The 13,538-nt window shown below is 43.7% G+C and overlaps 1 protein-coding gene across 1 annotated transcript in view; it reads left to right on the top strand.

Moving 5' to 3' along the window:
* LOC119383269 (putative helicase MOV-10) overlaps positions 1–13,538 on the top strand; it is a 39,626-nt gene that overhangs the window by 20,800 nt on the left and 5,288 nt on the right. The window contains exons 8-17 of the mRNA XM_037651331.2: positions 346–454; positions 1,339–1,590; positions 3,199–3,358; positions 4,137–4,330; positions 4,972–5,040; positions 6,776–6,853; positions 7,998–8,153; positions 9,295–9,527; positions 10,609–10,773; positions 12,841–13,057. Coding sequence (XP_037507259.1) covers positions 346–454; positions 1,339–1,590; positions 3,199–3,358; positions 4,137–4,330; positions 4,972–5,040; positions 6,776–6,853; positions 7,998–8,153; positions 9,295–9,527; positions 10,609–10,773; positions 12,841–13,057 — 1,633 coding nt within the window. The remainder of the gene's footprint in view (positions 1–345; positions 455–1,338; positions 1,591–3,198; positions 3,359–4,136; positions 4,331–4,971; positions 5,041–6,775; positions 6,854–7,997; positions 8,154–9,294; positions 9,528–10,608; positions 10,774–12,840; positions 13,058–13,538) is intronic.

Here is a 13,538-nt window from a genome sequence, read left to right as displayed (position 1 = left end):
CCTTTAGAGACTCCTAGCCCCTGCATTTCTTACACCAAATCAATCAACCATTCAATCAGTCAATCAATCAATATTTGTAGCATTGATGCATGAAACAAAGCAGTAATACAATGCAAAGCAGATCAGGGTTGTCATCCCCCGTCGCTTGGTCATTTTAACGACAGCATCAATATACTAAGCGACTGCCAGGGAAAATAGTGTGAACATACTGCCAGCTTCACTACTGAGTTTATGGTCTTTCATTAGCACTTGGAAGTGAGAAGTGGGGAAAAAGAGAATATACCTGTTTTGCTGCAATGTGTGTTCACAGATGGCTACTTCATTTTGCCATCTCTTTTTGAACAGGCGCCAGGCAAAGCTTCCTGAAGGGCTGCCTCATTTTCCGGTGCCTCCAGCAGTCTGGAAAATGACGAATAGAGAGCTAGAGAACTTCGTCAGCGGATTACTTCGACAGGTATGGACGTCGATAATGTTATTGTAAGCTTGAAACACACCTTAAATGCTTTTTTTTTTGCTAACCAAAAGCACTTGGAGAGTTTCTATCTGTCTATCCCTTGATATGAAGGAAAGGAGATGACTCTTAAGGGCTTGTTTTTGTTTGTTAGACACAATGTTAATGGGAACTAACAGACAATAACGCCAGGGAACGTATAGGGTGTGTTATCTGTAGTATTTAGAATAGAAGTTATGTGTTAATTTTTCTCCCTTTTCTCTTTTTACTGGCATTAAAGGGGCACTAAAGTGAAACAGTGAATAATAAATTGTACTCTGAGAACTCTGATGTTCGCTAATTTCACCATCATATGTTTATTAATGGAGGAGAAAATCAAGGTCAGTTTCATTTTGAATTTCGCACCAAAATCTCCGCATGTGACTTCACAAATTTCAAAGTGTATTTTTCGTATTTGGTGCATTAGTCTATGGCCCCCTCAGAGGACACTGTACTTCATTTATACCGATTAGGGATTATATATGACTTTGTAGACGCCGTCAGAATCTGACGTCGCGGCATTTGGTGCGAGAAATTGAAGATGGTGTTGCTACCCGCATTTTCTTTTTGTACATTTTCACGCTTACTACCATCTTCTCATGGTAAGATGGAAGTTTTTGGTATTGTGAAAATGTAATTGACTAATATGCGAGAAATCGTTTTTCTCTTTAGTGTCCCTTTAAGGACGTGGTCAGAATGGCATGTCTCCATGCATTCCATGGTTTGCATTCCATGGATTTCATGGTTGCATTTCATGGTTTTGATAAATAAAACCCCAGAATCTCTAGATCTAGTGCACCATCAAACGTGCCGCGTGTGTCACCTTCTGTTCCTCGTATCTGCTGCAGCCTCTGTGTCCAGAAAACTACGTTGACAAGCTACAACTGCTGCTGCACCTGGAGGAAGTTCAACTGAGCCGTGATCTGGAGGAACGAGTGCTCTGCCCGGCCCCCCTGCGCATCGATGGCTGCGAGGCTCGGCTAAACCTCAGCTCGTGGCTAGAGGAAGGCCAGTTCCCTCCCCGGGTCGGTGATCGAGTGTTGCTGCAGCCAGCGGATGACCCCAGCACCCAGCTCAATTTCGAGGGCTTCGTGCACCAGGTGATGGCTGTTGCTTGTACCTACCTTAAATGGCCCCTCACCAGGCCAAATAGCAAATTTTAGTTATGCAGTTGTTACGTGCCCAATAGAGAGCATTCTATTACATTAATTTTTCATATTGGTTCATTACAAGCAGAGATAAAGACTATTTTGAAGCAGCGCACAACCGTTATGTGAGGAGGCGAGCTTCGTACCCTTGTGACTTGCCCTGTCTACCTTCGCTAGCCAAACTCCTTTCCTGCGTTCTCCCTTACCAGAGGGAGAACGCAGGGAACATGCTATGTTTCTGTCTTACCGTATTTACTCGAATCTAACGCGCACCTTTTTTCCGGTAAAACGAGCCCAAAAATCACATGCGCGTTAGAATCGAGTACCGAAAAAAAAAAAAGAAACTCGGTTATCGTATTGCCATCGGCATTTCAAAATGGCTGCCTCCTATGTGCCTTGGCCATTTCTGCCATTATTGTTTCAGTTCGTATGTGTGCTGAGGAGATTGCCATCCCGTTCTGCGTTCGCATCGACGGCATGGAAGTGCCGACTCTAAATATTCGACGAGTGCACCACGTTGCAGCATTTAAAAGAATAGTTATTACATGTGCTGAGACGGGCGGAAATCGGGCCGCATCGCGGTCGTTCGGAGTTCCCGCAACGTGCGTGCGAGACTGGCGCAAAGAGAAGCAGAGGATTTTTTACAGCAAAGCTTCACGAAAAGGTTTCAGTGGACCAAGGCAGGGCCGGTTTCCCGAAATCGAAGAGCGTTGACAGCAACGAGGAGTTGTCCGACAGCGACGAGGACTGATCCATTACACGACTCGTATCGCCGCCGTAGTGGTGACAGTTTTAGCGGCAAGGCCCGCTTTTTGACTGTGTGTTTTATTTTTTTGAAACTTTAGTTCTTTAAAACCCAAATACTTGTTCTTCTGAATGTGCGAAGTTTGACTCCTACGGACTTTTTGTTCTTTTCTCTCACGAAAAAATGGGTGCGCGTTACAATCGATGTATTAGTTCTTTTTTTTTTTTTTTTTTTCTGGTCGCGGAAAACGGGTGCGCGTTACACTCGAGGGCGCGGTAGAATCGAGTAAATACGGTAATAGCAAAATACCGTATTTTCTCGCATATAACCCACACCAAAAAGTGGGAAAATGTGCTTGAAAAGTGGGGATGTGGGTATATTCATAGCTTTTCTTCCTTTTTGTAGAGTCTGTTAGGGGTTCGGGTTATACACAGGGGTGGGTTATATGCGAGAAAATATGGTATCTTTTTCTTTTTTACAATTCCTGCTGCTGATAAGCAACTTCTGAATGCCCATTGATCTGCTGATCGAATTCCAATACATAAATAGCCCGAGTTGGTACCGCCTGACTTCTTTAATTAGTGCTGTATAATTACGAGAACTTCATGGCATTTGCATAAAGCCTCAAACTTGCAGCTTGATCTTGTTTCAGTAATTCAGTCTACAGCACATCCGAATAACTTTATACAGGTTTGACACAGTTACGAAGAGTTCGTAACTTGTGACTGCTGGAAAAGGGGTTTCTTTGCACACTTCATTTTCTTTTTCGTTGTCATTTCTTGCATGTTAATTTGCATGCACCCTTTGTCTTACAGGTCATGTCTGACGAGGCCATTCTGAGGGTGAGCCCTGCCTTTCACGAACAGATGGTGAAGAATCCAGGACAGTCATGGGAGCTGCGTTTCCAACTGAACCGCACTCCCCTGAGACGCTGCCATCTGGCTGTACGGATATCACGGCCTCTGATTCGTTCCTGTAAGTGCACCATCAGCACTGATGCAGGACTGTAGGAATGTAGGACTTTTCACTTGAGATTTGCTCTCTCATGCCCAGCTGCACCACGAGTCCCTCTTTATTTCACCAATCCATCAAGCATCATGATTGTGGCTTGTGATTGTGGTTTTGCTACTTGTAAGGGCGTGCTGCTAGATAAAAAGATAAGAATCTCTCAAAGGAGTGCACGTTAAGGTAGTCTGCTGTGCTAATTGGTTGCTTCTTCAGAAGTCCTTCACTGCTTGTGTCGTGAGAAAGTACATTTTCCAGCCACCGAGCAACATTTTTATGCTCAGATTTTGCCACAATAGAGAGATTGGAATTCAATTGGAAATTCAATTAAGTAAAAAGGCCTGAGCTGTAGCTTCCTCTGCCTTGCTGCTCTGCAAAAGGAATGATGAGTGACTGAGTGACAAACAGATGGCGATGCATATTCACCAGTCCACTAGGTTGTCGCAGATCTAAAGTTGTGTGTATAGTCCAATATGAAAGAAGGGGAATTGTTCAAGGGGTTCATTTCTCTCCTTGACATATGTATAGTCCAGTGTATAGCAGTCCAGTTGCTCATAAAAATAGGCCGGAGCTGCCTTTATAGTCGCGGCCAAATTATTTGCGTGAGGTCAAGGTTCTATAACAGTCACGAGAGAGTGGCCTGCTACCAGCGAGTACGATTCAAGATACCAGTCTCTGCCATCCTCATGCATGTACCAGTTGGCAAAGCCAGAGCATGAGCCTAGTGTCTGCCTGTGTTTGTGTGCAGTGCTGTTTCCCAAGAAGGACTCGCGGACAGCGGTACAGAGGTGGCCTCTGAAGCTGGTCAACCAGCAGCTGAACGAGCTTCAGCGGGAGGCCGTGCACCGAATCATGGCTGCAGCCAGGTGTTCCTTGCCCTACATCGTCTGGGGACCTCCCGGCACTGGGAAGACAGTCACTCTTGTCGAGGCCATCCTGCAGGCATGTTACGAAAGCATTTTCTTTTTGTGCGCTTGAAATTGTGTGTGTGCTAACTGCTCCAAAAGGCTTGATTTGTTGCTGCAAAGTGAGATCTTGGATGCTCCAGCAGCTGCGCCACAAGTGGCTTAGGTCGATCACATCATCGACAGCTTGTTTCTCCCATCTCACCAATATTGTCCCTTTATTGCGTAATGCTTAACTCTTGTTGCATTGCCTTTTGAAGTGTAGCTGGAAGTTAATGAATTCTGTTCCGATGATGTGGTAGGATTTCGTGTTCTCTTGAATCGGTGCAATCTTTGGACATGAATTTCTTTGTAGTAAGGATGTCAGTGTCTGAACCACTTTTTGAAAATTATATACGTGGTTAGGCTACAACTAGAGTAAATCATTCATGCGATAATGCAAGCGAAGTGCCTTGTGTCAAGGGTTTTGCTTAAATTATCTGTCAGTTGTCAATAATCAAGTGAGCTACTTCTTCACTGAGCGGTTGGGTCGAGGCTAAGCCGCGCTCCATTGAAGTGTCCTTTCAGTGGAACATTTGTAGCGACACTGAATCCTAAATTTGCATGCATTATTTGTTATGCCCTGCCTTCAGTGTTTTCTCTTTAGTGTTACTCATCTCGGCTCTTGTGTTTGTGCAGGTGTTCCTCAACCTAACGCACAGTCGAGTGATAGCCTGTGCACCATCAAACAGTGCGGCAGACCTCCTGGTTCGTACGCATTCAGTTGTTTATACTGAGAGTAACTTCTAGTGAAGAATAACTTTTACTTTTTTTGGACACATTGGTGGCCTTGTGTTATTACTGCATATTGTTTGTGCATGACTGTGTAAAATATGTGGCACAAAAACCAGCCGACGCGGACTTACAAGCTCAAACAGACGTTTATTAGCGTCCGCATGAGCCCAGAACGTCAAGATGGCTCCTTCCTCCTGGTAGAACGCGCTCACGAGCTCGCTAGCCCAAAATTCGTCTTCGTCTTCTTGAAGGCTGAACGCGGGAATTTCAACACATTCCCGGCCGCGCAATGGTGTCGCGTCTTTTTGGTCAGGCGCTTTCGGTGTTGTATTCTCCGAAAGTCCTCTGTACGCGTTCATGCTTCCGCTTCTTCGATATGGCCTTGAGGTGTATTCGTCAGCCTTCTACCTTTCGACCTAATCCTTCACATGCCGAAACTTCTCTCGCCATTTGGCGTAGAGACTGAGGACGTCCTCTCCTGCCAGCTCGCGGATGTGGGCGAGCAGGTCCATAGGGCTCTCAGCACATGCTGCTTCGACGGTTTCAGCAGCAGGCGCCTGTTGCCAAAACGGTCCAGTCTAAAGAAAATATCCAGTATTATTCCATGTTCAAATCCTAACATTTTTCAAGTCAAGTTGATTACAAAATCTGGTTTCTTCTTCAACGTTAACTTTCGTGGATACAGTTTACATAATCGTAAACTACTAAGTGGGAGTGCGGTTTATGGTGCTAGTTTTACCTTCAGATGTGGCACCATAGCAGTGTGTTCTTTATGCCAACAATGTTGTCAGTTTGGGTGCAGCTTTTGGTGTGTGCTGAACCAAAAGTTCTTTTTTTGGTCCCACCCTCTTTCTCTAGTTAACTCGGCGTGTTGACTGTACACACGCTCTAAAAAAATGTTTAAAGCCTTAAAGGACGTACCTTTATTCCACAGCCATAACAGTCTACCTTGTTCCCTTTCTTTAGAGACTGTCCTCATTGCTTTTCTTCTGTCGAGAATGCTATGTTGCGTTGATGTAGTGCAAGCCATTGTGACCTTGAAGTACTGTGCTCGCAGCATTAAAAAAAATTTCAATTACAAAGGCACGCGAGAGAGATAATGTTACTGTTACGGGACAAACCTACACCTCAAAGTGTCAACTGTTTCTAGTGTATGCTCTAAAAAGGGTGCAATACTGATTATCTGGCTTGCTAGTGTTTCCTTTCTTGGAAACTGTGTGCTTGCTAGTGTCCCATCAAAATATTACCGCATCTTGCATTAAGTTAAGTCGTGCAAGGCAGGGTAACAGCTGAGCTGCTGGGCACGTTTCAGCTTCTCTTGTTAACCATCTGTACAGAATGCTTGGGTGGTCATTGAGCACTTGCCAGTTCATGATGATGATGATTTTCTATCTACGACACCTGGCAAACCTCAACCGTAACAGCTCTACTGTAAAATTTCATGTCGTGCCGATATCGTGCATGCAATTTGTGACCAGGAAGTACATACTGGGCTAACCGCAATAAAATGGAGAACTGAATGTGAGACAGATGAGGGCTTGTGTGCGACAGAAAGACGCCCCAGATATGTCCTCCCCGTTCCCCCTCCTAGGTATTTTTGTAGCGTAGTAGTGCAGTGGCACATAAAAATATAGTGTTATGAACACGCAAATGTAGTTCCCACTGCTCAGAAATGCTGTCTCATTTTGTGCACTTATTTATTTTATAGACGGAGAAGCTTTGGGCATCTGGTCAGCTAGTGTCTTCAGACATAGTGCGCCTCTTGGGTTTCCAGAGGGATGTCGACGTGAGTGTTCTGACGAATTTGGTTTGTTTGTCATGCCTGATGCCTGTATGATGTACTCATATTATCCCTATTAAGATTATTATACACTGTGCTTGTATTTAGCTTTTTTGAAAATATGATGTGATACTGCCTCAGCACATTTAAGGGTCACTGCAGAACCTTTCTAAGTTATCATAGAATGACTGTGCTATTGCAATCTCCTGCCGCCAAAATTTCCCCAATTTTGTTGAGTATAGGTAGAGTTGTTGCTTCAACACCGAAAGCATGCTAGAAGCTACATGAGGGGAAGGCAAGGGAGTGATGAGCTGCTCAAAGGTTGATTCACCGCACACCATAGCCTTGAGTATTTTTCTTGTTAGTTTTTTTTTCTGTTAAAGTGGCCGCTGCTTCCCTTTCAAACATTTGCTGCACAGGCACGTGGCCTCCGAGATAGCCTTCAGGCATGCTATTAATGAAATGAACAAGTACCCATAAAGTTCCACTTGCTGCCTAGCTGGTTATGACATTACGATGGAGGGGGCAAACGATTTTGGCAGTTATTGACATGGAATTGTAATTTCGGTGCAATAGCTACCTTGACTACAGATTGGGAGCGTTTTCAGACTATGTTCAGAAAGTGATGCGGGGGGCCCCTTGCAGTTTGTGACAAGCTATGCCATCAGCCACCTGCTCCTTGTATTCATTTAGACCTCACGAGTTTTGTCACTCTCCCCCCCCCCACCTTTCTTTTTTTCTTTAGCAGGCTTAGCTGAAACATTTAGTGCTTGCTGTGTTATTTGGGGCTGCCATAGCTGTCTGTCATGAAGCCACTGGTGCAAATATTTGCATTCTGTGCACTGTTCTTTATTAACTTGGCCAAAGGATATCATTGGCGTTGAGCATGAAGCAGATTAAGAAAGTTAATTCTTTTTTTGGGGGGTGTTTTGTTTTTAGCTGTGTGAAATAAAGCATAATGGTGAGCTGCAAGGAATGCGAGGTTTGTACCCTTCGCCACTTGCCCTGAATCTCCTGTTTTTTTGTTTTTTTTCTGTTGACTGCAATTGGTCCACACTGATAAATTTGACGAAGATGCCACCAGCCTCACAAATGCAGTTTTTTTCTAAATTAACTGTACTTCATGTGTTCCTACTTAATTTTTTGGCAGAGCGTCCCTCCCCGCATCAAGCACTTGTGCATTAACACCGGCCACCTGAAGAAAGCAGCTCGTCACCGCATCGTTGTGGCTACGGTGGTTACAGCAGGCGCCCTGTATGGCCTGGGACTTCCACCCGACCACTTCACCCACGGCTTCTTAGACGAGGTGAGCAGATTATTAGCTGCAGTCCTAACTTGGTTCTTCCTCCTTACTAGCTCACTTGTATTATTTGCTGCGCTCTTCTTATTTTATTCGTTTTTTTTTTTGTCCTTTTAGCCGTGTCTTCTTCAGGAGCTGTGCATCAAGATGGCTTATCAAATGCAAAAGCACTGACCAGCTTACACATTAGTGACTTAACACATGTTCCGTTGTATTAATTTTGATTGAATTTGATGCAAAAGTGAATACTCTTTGGTATGATTTGTTTTAGTAAAACGATTGTGAAGGCAGGCATTTGTTTGTAGTACACATGTTGTCATGTGGTGGGGTTATTTCTTCCATTAGGCAGTTTTAGAGTAGCATTCATTGGGTGCGATATGCTATTTCCGTAACCCAAAAGGATGGCGTGTGACTCATTCGCAGTGGTGACAATGCGCTAACGCAAAGCTTTGCATAATCTATTCTGAAACTGCTTATTGTTTCTGACACTGTCTTATATCAGGCGTACCTTTTTAAATTACCGTGTGTGTGTGCTTTCCTATTACGTTGTACATGAAATACAGCAGCCTCTCTATAGACGGAATTTGAAGGCTTATGAATGAAATTATAATATGTTTCATGAAAATGAAACATATTACATAAATGAAACATAAATGAAAATATGTTTCACTTAACAAAAGTTCCATTTGCTAAGAGATGAACAGGGGTGCAGAATTGAAGTATGAAACCAATGATATTAGAGCCAGTTGTTCCATCTATGCAGCAATACCATTTAAAAGGTTTCCGTTTGCTGAGAGTGTACTGTAGCTGATTTTCTTCATACTTAGAGCTCCCATAGAGAGTTCTTCCACGGAGTACACATTATGCAAATTTGATGAAGCTGGCCAATTAATATTCAAACCTCATTTCAAAGTTCTTAATCTGTTCTACTACAGCAGGTTTTAATGATTCTTAAGACACAAGAAACATTTATTATTTTGAAACAAATGTATTTGGTAACACAAAAATACTGGTACTTGCAGTCAGTGCTTTTCACAGGCAAGGGTTTGTTGCAAGCCAATATCGGTTAGAAAATGTTTTTGTTTTCTCACCATTGGTAATCATGGAGGTTCATCTGTACAGAGGTTTTCGTGTTTCCCATTTGCAGGCAGGACAAGCGACCGAGCCGGAGACCCTAGTAGTGGCAGGCTTGGTATGCTTGGCCGGAGGAAGCCTTGTTCTGGGTGGAGACCCCATGCAGCTGGGTGCGGTGGTTCGATCGCGGCTGGCAGTCAAGGGAGGCCTTGGGGAATCCCTGCTCCACCGCCTCCTGCTTGGCGAGAATGGTGCAAGTGACCCAAGGCAGCTGAGTTTTCTGCCTGTCACACGGCTCCGAAACAGGTACAGACTTAATGGATATATAGTTGACATTCTGACCAAGGGTCCCTTATTGTTAAAGGGGTACTGACACCAATTTTCGAAGGCGAGTTTACTCTCCCACACAAATCTTCTGTATACAGAGATGGTTTTGAGCAAGTGTGAAGCTCTGTAGATGCTAAAATATTTTATTTTGATTTTAAAGTCAATTTTCGCATGGCACACCTGCTGACATTGACACTAGCGTGTCGTCAGGCTACAGTACTAATGCTGGTGACTTCACGCAGCAGTATAAAGTTCAAAATGGCTGCTTGTAGTACGTCACTAACGGAGCCACAGAGTGCAGCTGCCGTGGAAGCGTCACAATAAGGGGTGTGCGAATATTCGAAATTTAGAATATTTTTCGAATAGTGTTTGCTATTCGATTCGATTCGTTCTGGAATTTTACTATTCGAACTATTCGAACTTCCCAAAGACAAATACAGTCAACGTCAGATTGAAAGTGACCCCTTCAGATTTTTAGTATGCTTCACCTCATTACACTCTCGTATTGCGGCAAAGCTGCCTTTCAAGCTCCGTTACGGTCGAACTTAGCCAAGACACAGTCAACGTCCGATTAGAAGTGGTCCCTAGATTTTCAATATGCTTCACCCCTTCACACCCCCGTATTGCGGCAAAGCTGCTTTTCAAGCTCCGTTACGGTCATCATTGGCTTTTAGAAAGTTATCATTACACTTGCAATCTGGCTATCTGCCAGTCGAAAAATTCTAGCAAAATATAGCAGGTTGTAGCCTAGTACTACAGTAGACTTTCAATAAATGGAAAACCCTTAAACAGAATTGCTGCTTAAATAAAACAAGTGCTTCTCATACGATTGGTTTCGTACTTGAATTCTGCACACCAGTGCATCCCTTAGTAAACGAAACTCCTGTTGAAACGGAACACATTTTCCTGGTCCCTTCAGGTTTCGTTTAACGTGAGTCTACTGCGGCTCTAGAAAATTTTTACATTATTTGAAAACAGTTGAGATTGTACTGTGTTATCTTTTCCGTTTGCTACGCCGGAATGTTTGAGTGAATTTCAAGGTCAAACTTTTTGTATGCAGCTACCGCTGTGTGCAGTCCCTGCTGGAGCCTTATTCCAGGCTCTTCTACGACAGCCAGCTTCTGAGCTGTGTGGGAAAACAAGACCGAGGAGCACTGCCTGACTTCCCAGTGTTCTTTCACGGCGTGCGAGGCCGTGCACAGAAGGAGGGCAGCTGCCCATCTTGGTGAGTGAAGTGCAAATGCCTCGACGCTGCCCTTTGTTGCTTGTTCGCTTGTTGCCCAGAAGCGTTGTCAGCCTCTAAATTTACACCAGTTCTAAACTATTAGAGCTGTAATCGCTAACCAAAGGCTCGCCTTGAGCCGTTGCTCCGCTGTATGCCAAAACAAAGGAAAGAGGCACGAGTGCTTCTGTAGGAAAGTGTCTTATTCTTGCCTCGGCTCCAATAGTTATAGTTGCAATTCCTTCAACTAGTAACCTTCTACTAGCAGCACAGTAGGGCATGCATCATTTTTCACTGTCTTCTGTTCACCGCTGCTGCCAGGTTCCAGAAATTCATCTTGAGTAGCTTTTAGCGCAAAAAAAGGACACGGACACAGAGGGAGGGAACAAGACCAGCGCTAACTATCAACTGAAGGCTTTATTAGGCCAGAAGAAGACGTAGTCCGAGTATATATGTTTTCTTCTGGCCTAATAAAGCCTTCAGTTGATAGTTAGTGCTAGTCTTGTTCCCTCCCTCTGTGTCCGTGTCCTTTTTTTGCGCTAAAAGCTACTCAAGATGAATTTCTACCAACTAGCTCGTCTTTCGGTCTTACTACAGGTTCCAGAAATGTACAGCTTCCCAAGTCTCGATTCTTTAGCTACGGGTGGCAGCAAGGGGTGGGGAGAGCTGGCCGCAGTGCTAATGAATTGTTGTAGTACGAAGCGGGAGCAAAACCGCAGAAGTGGAGCATAGTACTGTACTACCACAAGAGATTGAAAAGGTCAGCTTAGCCCTATGTTGTTCTAAAAAGGGTCAATGTCAATAACTCGATGACGCTGAGGTTTCGAAATTGATGCAAGAAGTTTATTTTACATATTTACAACTGGTTTAGGGAGCTAAAAGATGATCCTTCGTCTTTCGTTGTTCAAACGTCTGTTTGGCCGCCAAGTCCCGAGAGCGGGCCACTTTTCCCTCTCTCGTTCTTGTTAGTGGCACTGTTCGGTCCAGCAAAGGTCAGTACGAGCCTGGCCATAATCCCGGTCGTGCACATTGCACAGGTGTCCCAACCATCCCACCTCCCCCGTGGTAAAGCAGGTGTCGGCCAGAGACACTGCGACGACCCCCAAGAGAATGGGATCATCTTTAACACTTGTTGTGCGGTGCACATTTAAAAACCCCAGGTGGTCAGAATTGACCCCAGTTCCCCACCATGGTGTGCCTCATAATTATCATCGTTTTCGCGCGTAAAACTCCAGAATATATTACCTTTAAGATTGGGATTACAACGCTTTGCAAGAAAGTGTAAAACAATGATACGTGATAGACTTTTTGTAAACAAGCCTTAAGGGGGGACAGTGCTCTTAGAAATTTTTCTTTAAACTTGACAACTTAATGTATATTTGTGTGCTGATTTCAAATATCCAATTACTTTTTTAGTATATTGTGCAGTTTTTAAAATACAAAATATGTCATGTGCCTATTGGGGAGCAAGATTATTTCTAAACTGAGTGCGTTACAAAATAAATCAGCATATCCGGATAATCTGCAATCGGAACTGTGTGCAGTGCAGCAAAAATGGATGTTCTAAACCTATTTGAACAAAAGTTATGGTATGTTGAACATTTGCGAGTGAGTCAATTTGAAGCTGGAATTTCACTCGTTAATGGTGAACATACCATAACTTTTGTTCTAATGGTGTTAGAACATCCATTTTTGTTGCACTGCACACAGTTAAGAATCCAGATTATCCTGATATGCTGATTTACTTTGTAACTTACTTAGTTTAGAAAAAATCTTGCTCCCCAAAAGACATGAAATATTTTGTATTTTAAAAACTACACATCATACCAAGAAAGTAATTACATATTTGAAATTAGCACACAAATATACATAAACTCGGGAAGTTTCATCAAAATCGATCAAGAAATAAAAAAACTTTTTTTCAAGTGCCATGTCCCCCCTTAAGCAAATGAGGATTCATTTTCAGTGACAATGTAAGAATGTGCAAAGTGATAGAACCTACTTGTAGGACAATACTGTATGACTCCCGGAACTTAGCACTGCATTGACTGATGGGACCTTCCTTGGCAGGTTCAACCCATCAGAAGTGGTGCAGGTGACCCGCTACCTGCAACGGGCGTTTGGCCCTTGGGGCCTGCTGCCCGAACAGGTCGGTGTGGTCACACCGTATCGCAAGCAGGCACAGAAGTTGCGCTGCCTCATGGACTCTCTCGACCTGCCCCACTGCAAGCTTGGTTCGGCCGAGGAGTTTCAGGGGCAAGAGCGCAACCTCATCATCGTCTCAACGGTTGGCACAACTCTGCTTTTGTCCTTGCCGTCCTTTATTGATCGCAACAAAGGCTGTGTGCACTTGGTGTTGCACAAAGTGGGCAAGTGGGTAGATGCGTATGATAGCCAAAGAAAGTTGGCAAATATTGCGATCACCTTCTTTTTAATTAGCTTTACCAGAAGCTTGTCTTGGCAGAGTTTATATGTTAGACAAGTCATATCTCAACATCACAAAGTCATAGTACTTGCAGTGGAAAACTTGTTATGCCAAAAAAATGTGTTAGACCAAGGTTCCTATGTGTTGACCAAAAGTAACTTAACAGTAGAGCTGTGCGAATAGCAAAATTTTGGGTGCGAAGCGAATTCAAATATTGAAGTGTGAGTGCGAATCGAATCGAATATTTCTAGAATATTTTTCGAATACTTCGAAGCAAAACTGCAGAAAAAAAAAGTTAGAGAGGATTCCTAAGCATATTCTTATGAGATAGCAACATGAAAGT

The sequence above is a fragment of the Rhipicephalus sanguineus genome, chromosome 2 (assembly GCF_013339695.2).
Source record: "Rhipicephalus sanguineus isolate Rsan-2018 chromosome 2, BIME_Rsan_1.4, whole genome shotgun sequence".
Lineage (NCBI taxonomy): Eukaryota > Metazoa > Arthropoda > Arachnida > Ixodida > Ixodidae > Rhipicephalus > Rhipicephalus sanguineus.
Note: the sequence above shows the minus strand (reverse complement) of the source record. Positions and strands in the feature narration are given on the sequence as shown.